The 19,471-nt window shown below is 48.0% G+C and overlaps 1 protein-coding gene across 5 annotated transcripts in view; it reads right to left on the bottom strand.

Moving 5' to 3' along the window:
* Positions 1-6,326: 6,326 nt before the first annotated feature.
* tdrd3 (tudor domain containing 3) overlaps positions 6,327-19,471 on the bottom strand; it is a 59,755-nt gene continuing 46,610 nt past the window's right edge. For 3 of the 5 annotated variants that reach the window (XM_031820799.1, XM_031820800.1, XM_031820804.1), the window contains 5 exons: positions 16,034-16,847; positions 13,724-14,246; positions 11,744-11,869; positions 10,558-10,693; positions 6,327-6,807 (listed from right to left, as the gene is read on the bottom strand). In XM_031820799.1, coding sequence (XP_031676659.1) covers positions 10,583-10,693; positions 11,744-11,869; positions 13,724-14,246; positions 16,034-16,847 — 1,574 coding nt within the window. In that variant the 3' untranslated portion in view covers positions 6,327-6,807; positions 10,558-10,582. The other 2 variants (XM_031820801.1, XM_031820803.1) reach the window with 2 other exon arrangements.

Raw genomic sequence — 19,471 nt, 5'->3', positions numbered from 1 at the left:
CCCTCACAGTTCTAGAATGGTATGAAAATGGCAGCCATTTTGTTGAGGGAGAAATCCAAACCAGTTCTAATTGTATTGAATGGCAGTACCAGACACAAGGAGATGCGTTTCCTGTCTTTAACTGATGCAGGAACATAAAAGAAACATCTACCATTCTACCATAAAGTGCTGCAGAGATTGTTCGGAACGCTGTGAGCAGATCCTCTCAAGTTCTGTCAGGTTGGATGGGGAGGGTCGCTGCACAGCTATTTACAGGTCTCTCCAGGGATGTTCGATCGGGTTCAAGTCCGGGCTCTGGCTGGGGCCACCCAAGGACATTCAGAAGCCACTCCTGCGTTGTCTTGGCTGTGTCCTGAGGGTCGTTGTCCTGTTTGAAGGTAAACCTTCGCCCTGGTCTGAGGTCTTGAGCGCAGTGGAGCAGATTTTCATCAAGGATTTTTCTACACTTTGCTCCGTTCATCTTTCCCTCGATCCTGCCTAGTCTCCCAGTCCCCCACCGCATGATGCTGCCACCAGCCTCCTTCACCGTATTAATGGTACCAGGTTTCCTCCAGATGTGACGCTTGGCATTCAGGCCAAAGAGTTTAATCTTGGTTTCATCAGACCAGAGAATCTTGTTTTTCTCTTTGTGTGAGAGTCCTTTAGGTGCCTTTTGGCAAACTCCAAGTGGGCTGTCATGTGCCTTTTACTAAGGAGTGGCTTCCGTCTGGCCAATCTACCATAAAGGCCTGATTAGTGGAATGCTGCAGAGATGGTTGTCCTTCTGGAAGGTTATCCCATCTCCACAGAGGAACTCTGGAGCTCCTTTAGAGTGACCATTGGGTTCTTGGTCACCTCCCTGCTCAAGGCCCTTCTCCCCTGATTGCTCAGTTTGGCTGGGCAGCCAGCTCTAGGAAGAGTCTTGATGGTTCCCAACTTCTCCCATTTAAGAATGGAGGAGGCCACTGTGTTCTTGGGGACCTTCAATGCTACAGAAATCCACACAATCCTGTCTCGGAGCTCTACGGACAATTCCTTCGACCTAATGGCTTGGTTTTTGCTCTGACATGCACTGTCAACTGTGGTGACAAAATGTGGAAAAAGGGAAGGGGTCTGAATACTTACCGAATAAACTGTAATCGACCGATAATAAACAAACACGTTTAGCATTTCCAGGCCTCATACAAGCCACTGATGTGCACCTTACGAACTTCAACATTAAACAAAATTGTTCAGCCAGTGTGCGATGACTTATTCATACTGGCTGATTATGGTCGACCACCTCCCTGACCTTTTATTCTGTCATAGTACCTTTCATATCCAGTATTCTAGTATTTTAATTCCATGAGTCATAGTACCTTTCATATCCAGTATTCTAGTATTCTAATTCCATGAGTCATAGTACCTTTCATATCCAGTATTCTAGTATTCTAATTCCATGAGTCATAGTACCTTTCATATCCAGTATTCTAGTATTCTAATTCCATGAGTCATAGTACCTTTCATATCCATTCTAGTATTCTAATTCCTAATTCTATGAGTCATAGTACCTTTCATATCCAGTATTCTAGTATTCTAATTCCATGAGTCATAGTACCTTTCATATCCATTCTAGTATTCTAATTCTATGAGTCATAGTACCTTTCATGTCCATTCTAGTATTCTAATTCTATGAGTCATAGTACCTTTCAAATCCATTCTAGTATTCTAATTCTATGAGTCACAGTACCTTTCAAATCCATTCTAGTATGCTAATTCCTAATTATATGAGTCATAGTACCTTTCAAATCCATTCTAGTATTCTAATTCCTAATTCTAGTATTCTATGAGTCATAGTATCAAATTCAATCAAGGCTACTGTTCACTATTGTATTTCACAACACGACTGCTCCCTGCCAAAGTTCTAAAAAGTTCGTAGAGTAGGTCACTAGGGCCCTGCGTTCAATGGCAAGAGGAATCAATTCCTCCCAAATCAATACAGTCTCCAACCAACCAAGACTTCTTCCTTTTAAACAGCTCATCTGTAACAGTGGATTTCTGCCTGCTCTGACCACGCCACTCCACTTTCAGCACTGTCTGTCTGTCTGTGTCTCTGTCTGTCTATCTGTCTCTGTCTGTCTATCTGTCTCTGTCTGTCTGTCTGTCCGTCTATGTATCTATCTATATATCTGTCTATCTGTCTGTCTGTCTATTTGTCTGTCTGTCTCTGCATGTCTATCTGTCTGTCTGTCTGTCTCTGCCTGTCTGTCTGCCTGTCTGTCTGTCTGTCTGACTGTCCATCTGAATGTTTCTGTCCATCTCTGTCCGTCCGTCCGTCCGTCCAGACAGACAGAGCCAGACAGACAGACAGGCAGAGCCAGACAGACAGACAGACGGACAGACAGAAAGCTCATTTGTAGCGTTCAGCGAAGCGGCTCAGAAGAGTAAGATGATCCTTCCTCCTGTAATAGAGACCGCTGGAGGAGAGATGTTATTTTGCAGATTACAAAGGGAGAGAGCACCTGTCCAGTGGACCTGCACCACAGCTCTTTGACCATGATTGGGCACCACAGCTCTTTGACCATGATTGGGCACCACAGCTCTTTGACCATGATTGGACACCACAGCTCTTTGACCATGATTGGACACCACAGCTCTTCAGTCATGATTGGACACCACAGCTCTTCAGTCATGATTGGACACCACAGCTCTTTGACCATGATTGGACACCGCAGCTCTTTGACCATGATTGGACACCACAGCTCTTTGACCATGATTGGGCACCACAGCTCTTTGACCATGATTAGACACCACAGCTCTTTGACCATGATTGGACACCGCAGCTCTTTGACCATGATTGGACACCACAGCTCTTCAGTCATGATTGGACACCACAGCTCTTTGACCATGATTGGACACCACAGCTCTTTGACCATGATTGGACACCACAGCTCTTTGACCATGATTGGACACCACAGCTCTTTGACCATGATTGGACACCACAGCTCTTTGACCATGATTGGACACCACAGCTCTTTGACCATGATTGGACACCACAGCTCTTTGACCATGATTGGACACCACAGCTCTTTGACCATGATTGGACACCACAGCTCTTTGACCATGATTGGACACCACAGCTCTTCAGTCATGATTGGACACCACAGCTCTTCAGTCATGATTGAGCACCACAGCTCTTTGACCATGATTGGACACCACAGCTCTTTGACCATGATTGGACACCACAGCTCTTCGGTCATGATTGGACACCACAGCTCTTTGACCATGATTGGACACCACAGCTCTTTGACCATGATTGGACACCACAGCTCTTTGACCATGATTGGACACCGCAGCTCTTCAGTCATGATTGGACACCGCAGCTCTTCAGCCATGATTGGACACCGCAGCTCTTCAGTCATGATTGGACACAGGGCTATTCAGCCATGATTGGACACAGGGCTATTCAGCCATGATTGGACACAGGGCTATTCAGCCATGATTGGACACAGGGCTATTCAGCCATGATTGGTCGCAGGGCTATTCAGCTATGATTGGTCGCAGGGCTATTCAGCCATGATTGGACAGGGCTATTCAGCCATGATTGGTCGCAGGGCTATTCAGCTATGATTGGTCACAGGGCTATTCAGCCATGATTGGACACAGGGCTATTCAGCCATTTGTTTCAATGGCTGTATCCCAACCTGCTCACCTCCACTCTCATTTCAATTTGCCCCACCAGGGTCCACTGGACAGAGGAGGTGAAGGTTTGAGAGGTCCATTGGACAGACGAGGTTAAGGTTTGAGAGGACACCCACCAGATCCCTTGGACAGAGGAGGTGAAGGTTTGAGAGGTACATTGGACAGACGAGGTTAAGGTTTGAGAGGACACCTGATATTCTATATTCCCCAGCTCAATGCAGCTCCATCAGAGCATAGATGAATAATAGATGGGCAGTAATATAGAAACCTATCTAGCAGGATGGATGGATAGATGGATGGACAGATAGACGGACAGACAGACAGACAGACAGGCGGATGGACAGACAGACAGAAACAAACATTAACCTCCTCCTCTTCTGAGCCTCTTCGCTGAACGCAACAAATGAGCTGCCTGAGAAAGGACAGGAACACATGGACCGTAGTAACAGACTGAGCTGTCAGACAGGAACACATGGACCGTAGTAACAGACTAAGCTGTCAGACAGGAACACAGACTGTAGTAACAGACTGAGCTGTCAGACAGGAACACATGGACCGTAGTAACAGACTGAGCTGTCAGACAGGAACACATGGACCGTAGTAACAGACTGAGCTGTCAGACAGGAACACATGGACCGTAGTAACAGACTGAGCTGTCAGACAGGAACACATGGACCGTAGTAACAGACTGAGCTGTCAGACAGGAACACATGGACCGTAGTAACAGACTGAGCTGTCAGACAGGAACACATGGACCGTAGTAACAGACTGAGCTGTCAGACAGGAACACATGGACCGTAGTAACAGACTGAGCTGTCAGACAGGAACACATGGACCGTAGTAACAGACTGAGCTGTCAGACAGGAACACATGGACCGTAGTAACAGACTGAGCTGTCAGACAGGAACACAGACTGTAGTAACAGACTGAGCTGTCAGACAGGAACACATGGACCGTAGTAACAGACTGAGCTGTCAGACAGGAACACATGGACCGTAGTAACAGACTGAGCTGTCAGACAGGAACACATGGACCGTAGTAACAGACTGAGCTGTCAGACAGGAACACATGGACCGTAGTAACAGACTGAGCTGTCAGACAGGAACACATGGACCGTATTAACAGACTGAGCTGTCAGACAGGAACACATGGACCGTAGTAACAGACTGAGCTGTCAGACAGGAACACATGGACCGTAGTAACAGACTGAGCTGTCAGACAGGAACACATGGACCGTAGTAACAGACTGAGCTGTCAGACAGGAACACATGGACCATAGTAACAGACTGAGCTGTCAGATAGGAACACATGGACCGTAGTAACAGACTGAGCTGTCAGACAGGAACACATGGACCGTAGCAACAGACTGAGCTGTCAGACAGGAACACATGGACCGTAGTAACAGACTGAGCTGTCAGACAGGAACACATGGACCGTAGTAACAGACTGAGCTGTCAGACAGGAACACATGGACCGTAGTAACAGACTGAGCTGTCAGACAGGAACACATGGACCGTAGTAACAGACTGAGCTGTCAGACAGGAACACATGGACCGTAGTAACAGACTGAGCTGTCAGACAGGAACACATGGACCGTAGTAACAGACTGAGCTGTCAGACAGGAACACATGGACCGTAGTAACAGACTGAGCTGTCAGACAGGAACACATGGACCGTAGTAACAGACTGAGCTGTCAGACAGGAACACATGGACCGTAGTAACAGACTGAGCTGTCAGACAGGAACACATGGACCGTAGTAACAGACTGAGCTGTCAGACAGGAACACATGGACCGTAGTAACAGACTGAGCTGTCAGACAGGAACACATGGACCGTAGTAACAGACTGAGCTGTCAGACAGGAACACATGGACCGTAGTAACAGACTGAGCTGTCAGACAGGAACACATGGACCGTAGTAACAGACTGAGCTGTCAGACAGGAACACATGGACCGTAGTAACAGACTGAGCTGTCAGACAGGAACACATGGACCGTAGTAACAGACTGAGCTGTCAGACAGGAACACATGGACCGTAGTAACAGACTGAGCTGTCAGACAGGAACACATGGACCGTAGTAACAGACTGAGCTGTCAGACAGGAACACATGGACCGTAGTAACAGACTGAGCTGTCAGACAGGAACACATGGACCGTAGTAACAGACTGAGCTGTCAGACAGGAACACATGGACCGTAGTAACAGACTGAGCTGTCAGACAGGAACACATGGACCGTAGTAACAGACTGAGCTGTCAGACAGGAACACATGGACCGTAGTAACAGACTGAGCTGTCAGACAGGAACACATGGACCGTAGTAACAGACTGAGCTGTCAGACAGGAACACATGGACCGTAGTAACAGACTGAGCTGTCAGACAGGAACACATGGACCGTAGTAACAGACTGAGCTGTCAGACAGGAACACATGGACCGTAGTAACAGACTGAGCTGTCAGACAGGAACACATGGACCATAGTAACAGACTGAGCTGTCAGACAGGAACACATGGACCGTAGTAACAGACTGAGCTGTCAGACAGGAACACATGGACCGTAGTAACAGACTGAGCTGTCAGACAGGAACACATGTACTGAGACATTAAGGGTGCAACATGAGACAGTTCATTGGACAAGAGATTTCAAATCAGACAAATAAAAACCATGGAAACAGGAGCAGTATTTTTATTCGTCCAACAATAAACTATTTTACAAATCTTCCCCGTGTTCAGCGTCTGTGCGCTTCCCAAAGTCTGTTAGCTAGAGTCCTCGTCGTCAGCCTCTTTTTTGAGCAACAAGCCCTTTTCCTGAATGTTTCACACTTCTTGATATGGAGACACAAAGTGAACACAGAGGAAGAGGAAGAGTCAGAGGAAGACACAGAGGAAGAGTCGGTCATCGTGTATTTTGGTGAAGAGGAGAAAAAAATCCCACTAACTTTCCCAAAAGTCCGTTTTTCAGAAATCCACAGTTGAAAGATTCTGTGGAATCAGGAGGGAACAAATAAGGACGTGGAATCCTCCAAAACAGGGATTTCTGGGAAAAAAAACTGGGAAAGTCGCGGGAATTTTGCAACCCCCGAGAGAAGAAAGATGTGGGTTTTTTGAGGTCAGATGCGTCGACCTCTGGGATCCTTTGTGGATTCCATCTGAGGGAGGAAAAGGAAACAGACAGACTGTCAGTTCATCAGATCACCTCATCAAACCCCCATCAACCCTGTGTTCAGTTCATCAGATCACCTCATCAAACCCCCATCAACCCTGTGTTCAGTTCATCAGATCACCTCATCAAACCCCCATCAACCCTGTGTTCAGTTCATCAGATCACCTCATCAAACCCCCATCAACCCTGTGTTCAGTTCATCAGATCACCTCATCAAACCCCCATCAACCCTGTGTTCAGTTCATCAGATCACCTCATCAAACCCCCATCAACCCTGTTCAGTTCACACTGCTTTGAACCCAGATCAATCCAGCCTTGCATCAACCCTGTGTTCAGTTCATCAGATCACCTCATCAAACCCCCATCAACCCTGTGTTCAGTTCACACTGCTTTGAACCCAGATCAATCCAGCCTTGCATCAACCCTGTGTTCAGTTCATCAGATCACCTCATCAAACCCCCATCAACCCTGTGTTCAGTTCACACTGCTTTGAACCCAGATCAATCCAGCCTTGCATCAACCCTGTGTTCAGTTCACACTGCTTTGAACCCAGATCAATCCAGCCTTGGGGAGTAAAACATCTTTCTGTCAATAAAACAAACAAACCCTACCGATCATATTATCGTGACGTAGCTCTGGTAACCACGGTAACGGCTGCTGTTTGCTCTCTGGGGGCTGTTTACTTAACGATAAGGCCCCTCAGGCTAGCTACTGACTAACTGTGTGGAGGGAGGGAGGGAGGGAACGAGGGAGGGAGGGAGGGAACGAGGGAGGGAGGGAACGAGGGAGGGAGGGGGTGAGGGAGGGAGGGAACGAGGGAGGGAGGGAGGGAGGGAGGGAGGGAACGAGGGAACGAGGGAACGAGGGAGGGAGGGAGGGAGGGAGGGAGGGAGGGAGGGAGGGAGGGAGGGAGGGAGGGAGGGAGGGAGGGAGGGAGGGAGGGAGGGTCTAGTGTGAACGGTCAGCGGGGTGGTTCTCAGAATGGGACATGTGTCCAAAATAGCACTACATTTCCAATACAGTACACTACTTTAGACCAGGACCCGTAGGACTAACCCATAGACCAGGGCCCGTAGGACTAACCCATAGACCAGGACCCGTAGGACTAACCCATAGACCAGGACCCGTAGGACGAACCCATAGACCAGGACCCGTAGGACTAACCCATAGACAAGGACCCGTAGGACTAACCCATAGACCAGGGCCCGTACGACTAACCCATAGACCAGGACCCGTAGGACTAACCCATAGACCAGGGCCCGTAGGACTAACCCATAGACCAGGACCCGTAGGACTAACCCATAGACCAGGACCCGTAGGACTAACCCATAGACCAGGGCCTGTAGGACTAACCCATAGACCAGGGCCCATAGGACTAACCCATAGACAAGGACCCGTAGGACTAACCCATAGACCAGGGCCCGTAGGACTAACCCATAGACCAGGACCCGTAGGACTAACCCATAGACCAGGGCCCGTAGGACTAACCCATAGACCAGGACCCGTAGGACTAACCCATAGACCAGGACCCGTAGGACTAACCCATAGACCAGGGCCTGTAGGACTAACCCATAGACCAGGGCCCGTAGGACTAACCCATTGACAAGGACCCGTAGGACTAACCCATAGACCAGGACCCGTAGGACTAACCCATAGACCAGGAACCGTAGGACTAACCCATAGACCAGGAACCGTAGGACTAACCCATAGACCAGGGCCCGTAGACCGGGTGTTGTGTGTCTGTACCGTAACTCAGTCATGTAGTGTCCAGGTGTTGTGTCTGTACTGTAACTCAGTCATGTAGTGTCCAGGTGTTGTGTCTGTACTGTAACTCAGTCATGTAGTGTCCAGGTGTTGTGTCTGTACTGTAACTCAGTCATGTAGTGTCCAGGTGTAACCTGTCTGTACTGTAACTCAGTCATGTAGTGTCCAGGTGTTGTGTCTGTACCGTAACTCAGTCATGTAGTGTCCAGGTGTTGTGTCTGTACCGTAACTCAGTCATGTAGTGTCCAGGTGTAACCTGTCTGTACTGTAACTCAGTCAGGTAGTGTCCAGGTGTTGTGTCTGTACCGTAACTCAGTCAGGTAGTGTCCAGGTGTTGTGTCTGTACTGTAACTCAGTCATATAGTATCCAGGTGTTGTGTCTGTACTGTAACTCAGTCATGTAGTGTCCAGGTGTAACCTGTCTGTACCGTAACTCAGTCATATAGTGTCCAGGTGTTGTGTCTGTACTGTAACTCAGTCATGTAGTGTCCAGGTGTTGTGTCTGTACTGTAACTCAGTCATGTAGTGTCCAGGTGTTGTGTCTGTACTGTAACTCAGTCAGGTAGTGTCCAGGTGTAACCTGTCTGTACCGTAACTCAGTCAGGTAGTGTCCAGGTGTAACCTGTCTGTACTGTAACTCAGTCATATAGTGTCCAGGTGTTGTGTCTGTACTGTAACTCAGTCATGTAGTGTCCAGGTGTTGTGTCTGTACTGTAACTCAGTCAGGTAGTGTCCAGGTGTTGTGGCTGTACTGTAACTCAGTCAGGTAGTGTCCAGGTGTAACCTGTCTGTACTGTAACTCAGTCAGGTAGTGTCCAGGTGTTGTGTCTGTACTGTAACTCAGTCAGGTAGTGTCCAGGTGTTGTGTCTGTACTGTAACTCAGTCATGTAGTGTCCAGGTGTTGTGTCTGTACCGTAACTCAGTCAGGTAGTGTCCAGGTGTTGTGTCTGTACTGTAACTCAGTCATGTAGTGCCCAGGTGTTGTGTCTGTACCGTAACTCAGTCATGTAGTGTCCAGGTGTAACCTGTCTGTACTGTAACTCAGTCAGGTAGTGTCCAGGTGTTGTGTCTGTACTGTAACTCAGTCATATAGTGTCCAGGTGTTGTGTCTGTACTGTAACTCAGTCAGGTAGTGTCCAGGTGTTGTGTCTGTACTGTAACTCAGTCATGTAGTATCCAGGTGTAACCTGTCTGTACTGTAACTCAGTCAGGTAGTGTCCAGGTGTTGTGTGTCTGTACCGTAACTCAGTCAGGTAGTGTCCAGGTGTTGTGTCTGTACCGTAACTCAGTCATGTAGTGTCCAGGTGTTGTGTCTGTACCGTAACTCAGTCAGGTAGTGTCCAGGTGTTGTGTCTGTACCGTAACTCAGTCATGTAGTGTCCAGGTGTTGTGTCTGTACTGTAACTCAGTCATGTAGTGTCCAGGTGTTGTGTCTGTACTGTAACTCAGTCAGGTAGTGTCCAGGTGTTGTGTCTGTACCGTAACTCAGTCATGTAGTGTCCAGGTGTAACCTGTCTGTACTGTAACTCAGTCAGGTAGTGTCCAGGTGTTGTGTCTGTACTGTAACTCAGTCAGGTAGTGTCCAGGTGTAACCTGTCTGTACCGTAACTCAGTCAGGTAGTGTCCAGGTGTAACCAGTCTGTACCGTAACTCAGTCATATAGTGTCCAGGTGTAACCTGTCTGTACTGTAACTCAGTCATGTAGTGTCCAGGTGTTGTGTCTGTACCGTAACTCAGTCATGTAGTGTCCAGGTGTTGTGTCTGTACCGTAACTCAGTCATGTAGTGTCCAGGTGTAACCTGTCTGTACTGTAACTCAGTCATGTAGTGTCCAGGTGTTGTGTCTGTACCGTAACTCAGTCATGTAGTGTCCAGGTGTTGTGTCTGTACTGTAACTCAGTCATGTAGTGTCCAGGTGTTGTGTCTGTACCGTAACTCAGTCATGTAGTGCCCAGGTGTAACCAGTCCGTACCGTAACTCAGTCATGATGTGGTCAGTCAGTCCCTGGCCCTGGGCGGCTGGTAATACTGGACCGTGGGCCGCGTCCTCGTGGTGGTCCGAGGCTGCCCGTCTCCCCCGCGCCGGTAGTCTAACCCCTCCTCTTCCTTCTGCCACCACACATACAGACCTACCATCAGTTTGTTCATTATTTTAAATCATACTGAATACGATTCTATTCTTTTTTATTTTACCTTTATTTATTAACCAGCCAAGTCAGTTAAGAACAAATTCTTATTTTCAATGACGGCCTAGGAACAGTGGGTTAACTGGTCTAGGAACAGTGGGTTAACTGGTCTAGGAACAGTGGGTTAACTGGTCTAGGAACAGTGGGTTAACTACCTGTTCAGGGGCAGAATGACAGATTTGTACCTTGTCAGCTCGGGGGTTTGAACTTGCAACCTTTCGGTTACTAGTCCAACGCTCTAACCACTAGGCTACCCTCCGTCCCTCTCTCCACCCCCCCCTCCCTCCCTCCCTCCATCCCCCCCATCCCTCCCTCCATCCTTCTCTCTCTCCCTCCCTCCGCCGTTCTGACAGGTAGGACCTGATCCTAGATCTGCACTCTGGACTAAAGACACTGCGAATACACTGCGCTGGTTTATGAGATGATATTAGAGCAACTGACCGGAGACGGACTAGGGGTGGGGGGTGGGGGAGGGGGGGCCTTGGACATTCTCCTCCAATAGGGTTTGAGAAGCTGGAGAGGAGACGGACTAGGGGTGGGGGGTGGGGGAGGGGGGGCCTTGGACATTCTCCTCCAATAGGGTTTGAGAAGCTGGAGAGGAGACGGACTAGGGGTGGGGGAGGGGGGGCCTTGGACATTCTCCTCCAATAGGGTTTGAGAAGCTGGAGAGGAGACGGACTAGGGGTGGGGGTGGGGGGGGTGGGGGCCTTGGACATTCTCCTCCAATAGGGTTTGAGAAGCTGGAGAGGAGACGGACTAGGGGTTGGTGGGGGGTGGGGGAGGGGGGGCTTTGGACATTCTCCTCCAATACGGTTTGAGAAGCTGGAGAGGAGACGGACTAGGGGTTGGTGGGGGGTGGGGGAGGGGGGGCTTTGGACATTCTCCTCCAATACGGTTTGAGAAGCTGGAGAGGAGAGAGGATGTGTGGAAAGTTGAGTTGACTACAGAGCAACTGTAGTCCATAGATACTTACCCAGAAGTCCGTGCTGACCGGTCTGATGTTGTGTAGAAGGACCTCCTCACAGTTTCCATACTCCGTGAAGACCACGACGGCCGTGAGACCAGAGGGATGAACAGCATCTATCCTGGACCTGTAGAACTACACACAGAGGTGTCATTACACACAGCATCCATCCTGGACCTGTAGAACTACACACAGAGGTGTCATTACACACAGCATCTATCCTGGACCTGTAGAACTACACACAGAGGTGTCATTACACACAGCATCTATCCTGGACCTGTAGAACTACACACAGAGGTGTCATTACACACAGCATCTATCCTGGACCTGTAGAACTACACACAGAGGTGTCATTACACACAGCATCTATCCTGGACCTGTAGAACTACACACAGAGGTGTCATTACACACAGCATCTATCCTGGACCTGTAGAACTACACACAGAGGTGTCATTACACACAGCATCTATCCTGGACCTGTAGAACTACACACAGAGGTGTCATTACACACAGCCATGACTCCCATCTATCTAACCATGACTCCCATCTATCTAACCATGACTCTCATCTATCTAACCATGACTCCCATCTATCTAACCATGACTCTCATCTATCTAACCATGACTCCCATCTATCTAACCATGACTCCCATCTATCTAACCATGACTCCCATCTATCTAACCATGACTCCCATCTATCTAACCATGACTCCCATCTATCTAACCATGACTCCCATCTATCTAACCATGACTCCCATCTATCTAACCGTGACTCCCATCTATCTAACCATGACTCCCATCTATCTAACCATGACTCCCATCTATCTAACCATGACTCCCATCTATCTAACCATGACTCCCATCTATCTAACCGTGACTCCCATCTATCTAACCGTGACTCCCATCTACCTAACCATGACTCCCATCTACCTAACCATGACTCCCATCTATCTAACCATGACTCCCATCTATCTAACCATGACTCTAATCTAACTATGACTCCCATCTACCTAACTATGACTCCCATCTACCTAACCATGACTCCCATCTATCTAACCATGACTCCCATCTATCTAACCATGACTCCCATCTATCTAACCATGACTCTCATCTATCTAACCGTGACTCTCATCTATCTAACCGTGACTCCCATCTACCTAACCATGACTCCCATCTACCTAACCATGACTCCCATCTATCTAACCATGACTCCCATCTATCTAACCATGACTCCCATCTATCTAACCATGACTCCCATCTACCTAACCATGACTCCCATCTATCTCCCATCTATCTAACTATGACTCCCATCTACCTAACCATGACTCCCATCTATCTAACCGTGACTCCCATCTATCTAAACATGACTCCCATCTATCTAACCATGACTCCCATCTATCTCCCATCTATCTAACTATGACTCCCATCTATCTAACCGTGACTCCCATCTATCTAACCATGACTCCCATCTATCTAAACATGACTCCCATCTATCTAACCGTGACTCCCATCTACCTAACCATGACTCCCATCTATCTAACCATGACTCCCATCTATCTAACCATGACTCCCATCTATCTAACCGTGACTCCCATCTATCTAACCATGACTCCCATCTATCTAACCGTGACTCCCATCTATCTAACCATGACTCCCATCTATCTAACCATGACTCCCATCTATCTAACCATGACTCCCATCTACCTAACCATGACTCCCATCTATCTCCCATCTATCTAACTATGACTCCCATCTACCTAACCATGACTCCCATCTATCTAACCGTGACTCCCATCTATCTAACCATGACTCCCATCTATCTAAACATGACTCCCATCTATCTAACCGTAACTCCCATCTACCTAACCATGACTCTCATCTATCTAACCATGACTCCCATCTACCTAACCATGACTCCCATCTATCTAACCATGACTCCCATCTATCTCCCATCTATCTAACCATGACTCCAGTGTTAATATAGTTGTACCTTGTTGTCTTCCCAGTAGAGGGCTAGAACCTGGTCTCCTGGTTTCAAGTTCCCCAGGCCTTGAGCCACTGCAGGCTCCATGGTCCCAACCTGCCCCTGGTCTGACCTCTGCCCTTTGACCTGCCCCTGGTCTGACCTCTGCCCTTTGACCTGCCCCGTTCTCTTCTTAGGGGCGGTGTTGGAGTTATTATGGGCGGGGTTAGTGCTGTTCCTGTTGTGTGGCTCCTCCCTCTCCCTGGGGGCGGGACCAGAGGAGTAGTTCTGTTGTTTGATTGGCCCTGTCCGGTGTTCCGTTGACGAGTCACCGTTTTGGAGGTGTGGCCCCGAGCCTGGGCCGCTGCCCACTTGGCCTTTCACTGGACGAGACTCACCACGGGACACGCCCCAGTCCTTCTCTTGCCCCGCCCACGACGTAGAAGAGTTCGACGGCCCGTTGTCCCGGTAACGGTCAAAGTTGTCAGAGTTGGGCCTTTCCCTGTGGGACTTCCCCCCTCCTCCTCTCCGTCTGCTGTTGGGCTCAGCTCTACAATACAACACAACGTTACTGCACATCCCAGAATGCACCTTTCTTCATTGGCACTGCACACACATTAGAAAACAGTCAACTCTCGCACGTTGTATTCATAAACACGGATGACATTGACAATGAGACGACATTCATAGTCAAGTCTAATCAAGTATCCATACAAACAATGCCACTTTATATAATGTTTACATACCCTACATTACTCATCTCATATGTATATACTGTACTCTATACCATCTACTGCATCTTGTATACATACCCTACATTACTCATCTCATATGTATATACTGTACTCGATACCATCTACTGCATCCTGTTTACATACCCTACATTACTCATCTCATATGTATATACTGTACTCGATACCATCTACTGCATCCTGTTTACATACCCTACATTACTCATCTCATATGTATATACTGTACTCGATACCATCTACTGCATCTTGTTTACATACCCTACATTACTCATCTCATATGTATATACTGTACTCTATACCATCTACTGCATCTTGTATACATACCCTACATTACTCATCTCATATGTAAATACTGTACTCTATACCATCTACTGCATCTTGTTTACATACCCTACATTACTCATCTCATATGTATATACTGTACTCTATACCATCTACTGCATCTTGTTTACATACCCTACATTACTCATCTCATATGTATATACTGTACTCTATACCATCTACTGCATCTTGTATACATACCCTACATTACTCATCTCATATGTATATACTGTACTCGATACCATCTACTGCATCTTGCCTATGCCGTTCTGCACCATCACTCATTCATATATTTATATGTACATATTCTCATTCATTCCTTTACACTTGTGTCTATAAAGGTAGTAGTTGTGGAATTGTTAGTTAGATTACTTGTTGGTTATTACTGCATTGTCGGAACTAGAAGCACAAGCATTTCGCTACACTCGCATTAACATCTGCTAACCATGTGTATGTGATCAATAACATCTGCTAACCATGTGTATGTGATCAATAACATCTCCTAACCATGTGTATGTGATCAATAACATCTGCTAACCATGTGTATGTGATCAATAACATCTGCTAACCGTGTGTATGTGATCAATAACATCTGCTAACCATGTGTATGTGATCAATAACATCTGCTAACCATGTGTATGTGATCAATAACATCTGCTAACCATGTGTATGTGATCAATAACATCTCCTAACCATGTGTATGTGATCAATAACATCTGCTAACCATGTGTATGTGATCAATAACATCTGCTAACCATGTGTATGTGATCAATAACATCTGCTAACCATGTGTATGTGATCAATAACATCTGCTAACCATGTGTATGTGATCAATAACATCTCCTAACCATGTGTATGTGATCAATAACATCTGCTAACCATGTGTATGTGATCAATAACATCTCCTAACCATGTGTATGTGACCAATAACATCTGCTAACCATGTGTATGTGATCAATAACATCTCCTAACCATGTGTATGTGACCAATAACATCTGCTAACCATGTGATCAATAACATCTGCTAACCATGTGATCAATAACATCTGCTAACCATGTGACCAATAACATCTGCTAACCATGTGACCAATAACATCTGCTAACCATGTGTATGTGACCAATAACATCTGCTAACCGGGTGTATGTGATCAATAACATCTGCTAACCATGTGATCAATAACATCTGCTAACCGGGTGTATGTGATCAATAAAACTGTGATTTGATTTGATGACGTTCCCAATCAAGTCTAATCCAGTATCCATACCTGTTGTCTGTTCCGCTGTCAGACCTCTGGACCCCTTTAGGTTCTGATACACAGTTAGAACTGGACTCTGTCTGGTGCTGGCCTGGTTTAGAGGCAGCTGGTGCAGGTCCGTTGTCCTGCTTCATCCCTCCTCCTCCTCCTCCTCCTCCTCCTCTCTTATTAAATGACAGATCAGGTACTGAGTGCTGCTCTCTCCGACTTTGGTTCTGGAACCCTCCGGAACCAGAACTAGAACCTACTCTGATTCCCTGCTGGAAGGTTCTAGAACCAGAAGAATCCCCCTGGGTTCCGTCTCTGGGTTCTCTGTTCCGCTGGCCGGGGGCGGGGTACGTAGCAGCAGGGCAGAACACTGATGTCTGTCCTCTGGCCTCCCTGGCTGTTTGTCTCTCATGCTGGGCCTCTCTCCACCTCTCTGACCCTCCTCCACCTCCAGGAGGGGCCTTCTCCTGTGTCTGGCCCCTTTCCTGGCCTCTGTCCTGGGCTCTCTCCTGGCCCTGCCGGCTCCCTGCTGGAGCTGGGGCTGGGGAAGGGGTGGATGTGGCAATGGAGGGGTCGTGGCCAGGTTTAGGGAAATCCTTGTCACTATCCCTCTGGAAACGAGGTGGTCGGTCGTTCCTGTCGTTCCTGAAGTCCGATCTGTCGTTCCTCTCGTTCCTCTCCTTCCGTGATCTGTCGTTCCTGGACCAGTCGTTCCTCCCGTCTGACCTGTCGTTACGGCTGTCGCTGCGTTGGGGGTACCTGTCCTGGGACTGGCTGTTAGGAGGGAACGTCATCTTACCCTCGTGATGCCTCTGGGAGGACTGGCTCTTTGGCTCTGGAGGAGAAACCCAGAGAGAACACACACACACACACACACAGACAGACACAGACACAGACACAGACACACACACACACACACACACACACACACACACACACACACACACACACACACACACACACACACACAGACACACACACACACACACACAGACACACAGACACACACACACACACAGACACACACAGACACACACACACAGACACACACACACTCACACACACACAGACACACACACACACACAGACACACACACACACACATAGGTGTGAATGTTAAAACATTTCAACCAAATTGGATACACAATTTGCCGATATTCAGGCCTAGTGCACGGTTCTGTCTGTCTGGTGTCTGACCTGACTATACTGATAGATAGACCTAGTGCCCGGTTCTGTCTGTCTGGTGGCTGACCTGCCTATACTGATAGATAGGCCTAGTGCACGGTTCTGTCTGTCTGGTGTCTGACCTGACTATACTGATAGATAGACCTAGTGCACGGTTCTGTCTGGTGTCTGACCTGCCTATACTGATAGATAGACCTAGTGCACGGTTCTGTCTGTCTGGTGTCTGACCTGACTATACTTATAGATAGACCTAGTGCACGGTTCTGTCTGGTGTCTGACCTGCCTATACTGGTAGATAGACCTGGTGCACGGTTCTGTCTGTCTGGTGTCTGACCTGACTATACTGATAGATAGACCTAGTGCACAGTTCTGACTGTCTGGTGGCTGACCTGCCAATACTGATAGATAGGCCTAGTGCACTGTTCTGACTGTCTGTCTGGTGTCTGACCTGACTATACTGATAGATAGGCCTAGTGCACTGTTCTGACTGTCTGGTGTCTGACCTGCCTATACTGATAGATAGGCCTAGTGCACTGTTCTGACTGTCTGTCTGGTGTCTGACCTGACTATACTGATAGATAGGCCTAGTGCACTGTTCTGACTGTCTGGTGTCTGACCTGCCTATACTGATAGATAGGCCTAGTGCACTGTTCTGACTGTCTGTCTGGTGTCTGACCTGCCTATACTGATAGACAGGCCTAGTGCACTGTTCTGACTGTCTGTCTGGTGTCTGACCTGTCTATACTGATAGATAGACCTAGTGCCCGGTTCTGACTGTCTGGTGTCTGACCTGCCTATACTGATAGACAGGCCTAGTGCACTGTTCTGACTGTCTGTCTGGTGTCTGACCTGTCTATACTGATAGATAGACCTAGTGCCCGGTTCTGTCTGTCTGGTGTCTGACCTGACTATACTGATAGATAGACCTAGTGCACTGTTCTGACTGTCTGGTGTCTGACCTGCCTATACTGATAGATAGGCCTAGTGCACTGTTCTGACTGTCTGTCTGGTGTCTGACCTGCCTATACTGATAGACAGGCCTAGTGCACTATCTATAGATAGACCTAGTGCACGGTTCTGTCTGGTGGCTGACCTGACTATACTGATAGATAGACCTAGTACACGGTTCTGTCTGTCTGTCTAGTGTCTGACCTGACTATACTGATAGATAGACCTAGTGCACGGTTCTGACTGTCTGTCTCTGTGCCCCTCCCCTCTCTCTTCCCCACCTCGCTAGCTGTTCTGTCTGTCTGTCTGTCTCTGTGCCCCTCCCCTCTCTCTTCCCCACCTCGCTAGCTGTTCTTTCTGTCTGTCTGTCTGTCCTGGTCTGTCCTGTCTGTCCTGTCTGTCTGTCTGTCTGTCTGTCTGTCGTCTGTCTGTCTGTCGTCTGTCTGTCTGTCTGTTCTGTCTGTCTGTCTGTCCTGTCTGTCTGCTTCTGTGCTGTCTGTCTGTCTTGTCTGTCTGTCTGTCTGTCCTGTCTGTCTGTCTGTCTGTCTGTCTGTCTGTCTGTCTGTCTGTCTGTCTGTCTGTCTGTCTGTCTGTCTGTCTGTCTGTCCTGTCTGTCTGTCTGTCTGTCTGTCTGTCTGTCTGTCTGTCTGTCTGTCTGTCTGTCTGTCTGTCTGTCCTGTCTGTCTGTCTGTCTGTCTGTCTGTCTGTCTGTCTGTCTGTCTGTCTGTCTGTCTGTCTGTCTGTCTGTCTGTCTGTCTGTCTGTCTGTCTGTCTGTCTGTCTGTCTGTCTGTCTGTCTGTCTGTCTGTCTGTCTGTCTGTCTGTCTGTCTGTCTGTCTGTCTGTCTGTCTGTCTGTCTGTCGTCTGTCTGTCTGTCTGTCTGTCTGTCTGTCTGTCTGTCTTGTCTGTCTGTCTGTCTGTCTGTCTGTCTGTCTGTCTGTCTGTCTGTCTGTCTGTCTGTCTGTCTGTCTGTCTGTCTGTCTGTCTGTCTGTCTGTCTGTCTGTCTGTCTGTCTGTCTGTCTGTCTGTCTGTCTGTCTGTCTGTCTGTCTGTCTGTCTGTCTGTCTGTCTGTCTGTCTGTCTGTCTGTCTGTCTGTCTGTCTGTCTGTCTGTCTGTCTGTCTGTCTGTCTGTCTGTCTGTCTGTCTGTCTGTCTGTCTGTCTGTCTGTCTGTCTGTCTGTCTGTCTGTCTGTCTGTCTGTCTGTCTGTCTGTCTGTCTGTCTGTCTGTCTGTCTGTCTGTCTGTCTGTCTGTCTGTCTGTCTGTCTGTCTGTCTGTCTGTCCTGTCTGTCTGTCTGTCTGTCTGTCTGTCTGTCTGTCTGTCTGTC

Source organism: Oncorhynchus kisutch, unplaced genomic scaffold, assembly GCF_002021735.2.
Source record: "Oncorhynchus kisutch isolate 150728-3 unplaced genomic scaffold, Okis_V2 scaffold3667, whole genome shotgun sequence".
NCBI classification, from domain to species: domain Eukaryota; kingdom Metazoa; phylum Chordata; class Actinopteri; order Salmoniformes; family Salmonidae; genus Oncorhynchus; species Oncorhynchus kisutch.
The sequence above is the reverse complement of the archived record's forward strand: the minus strand, read 5'-3'. Positions and strand labels throughout refer to the sequence as shown.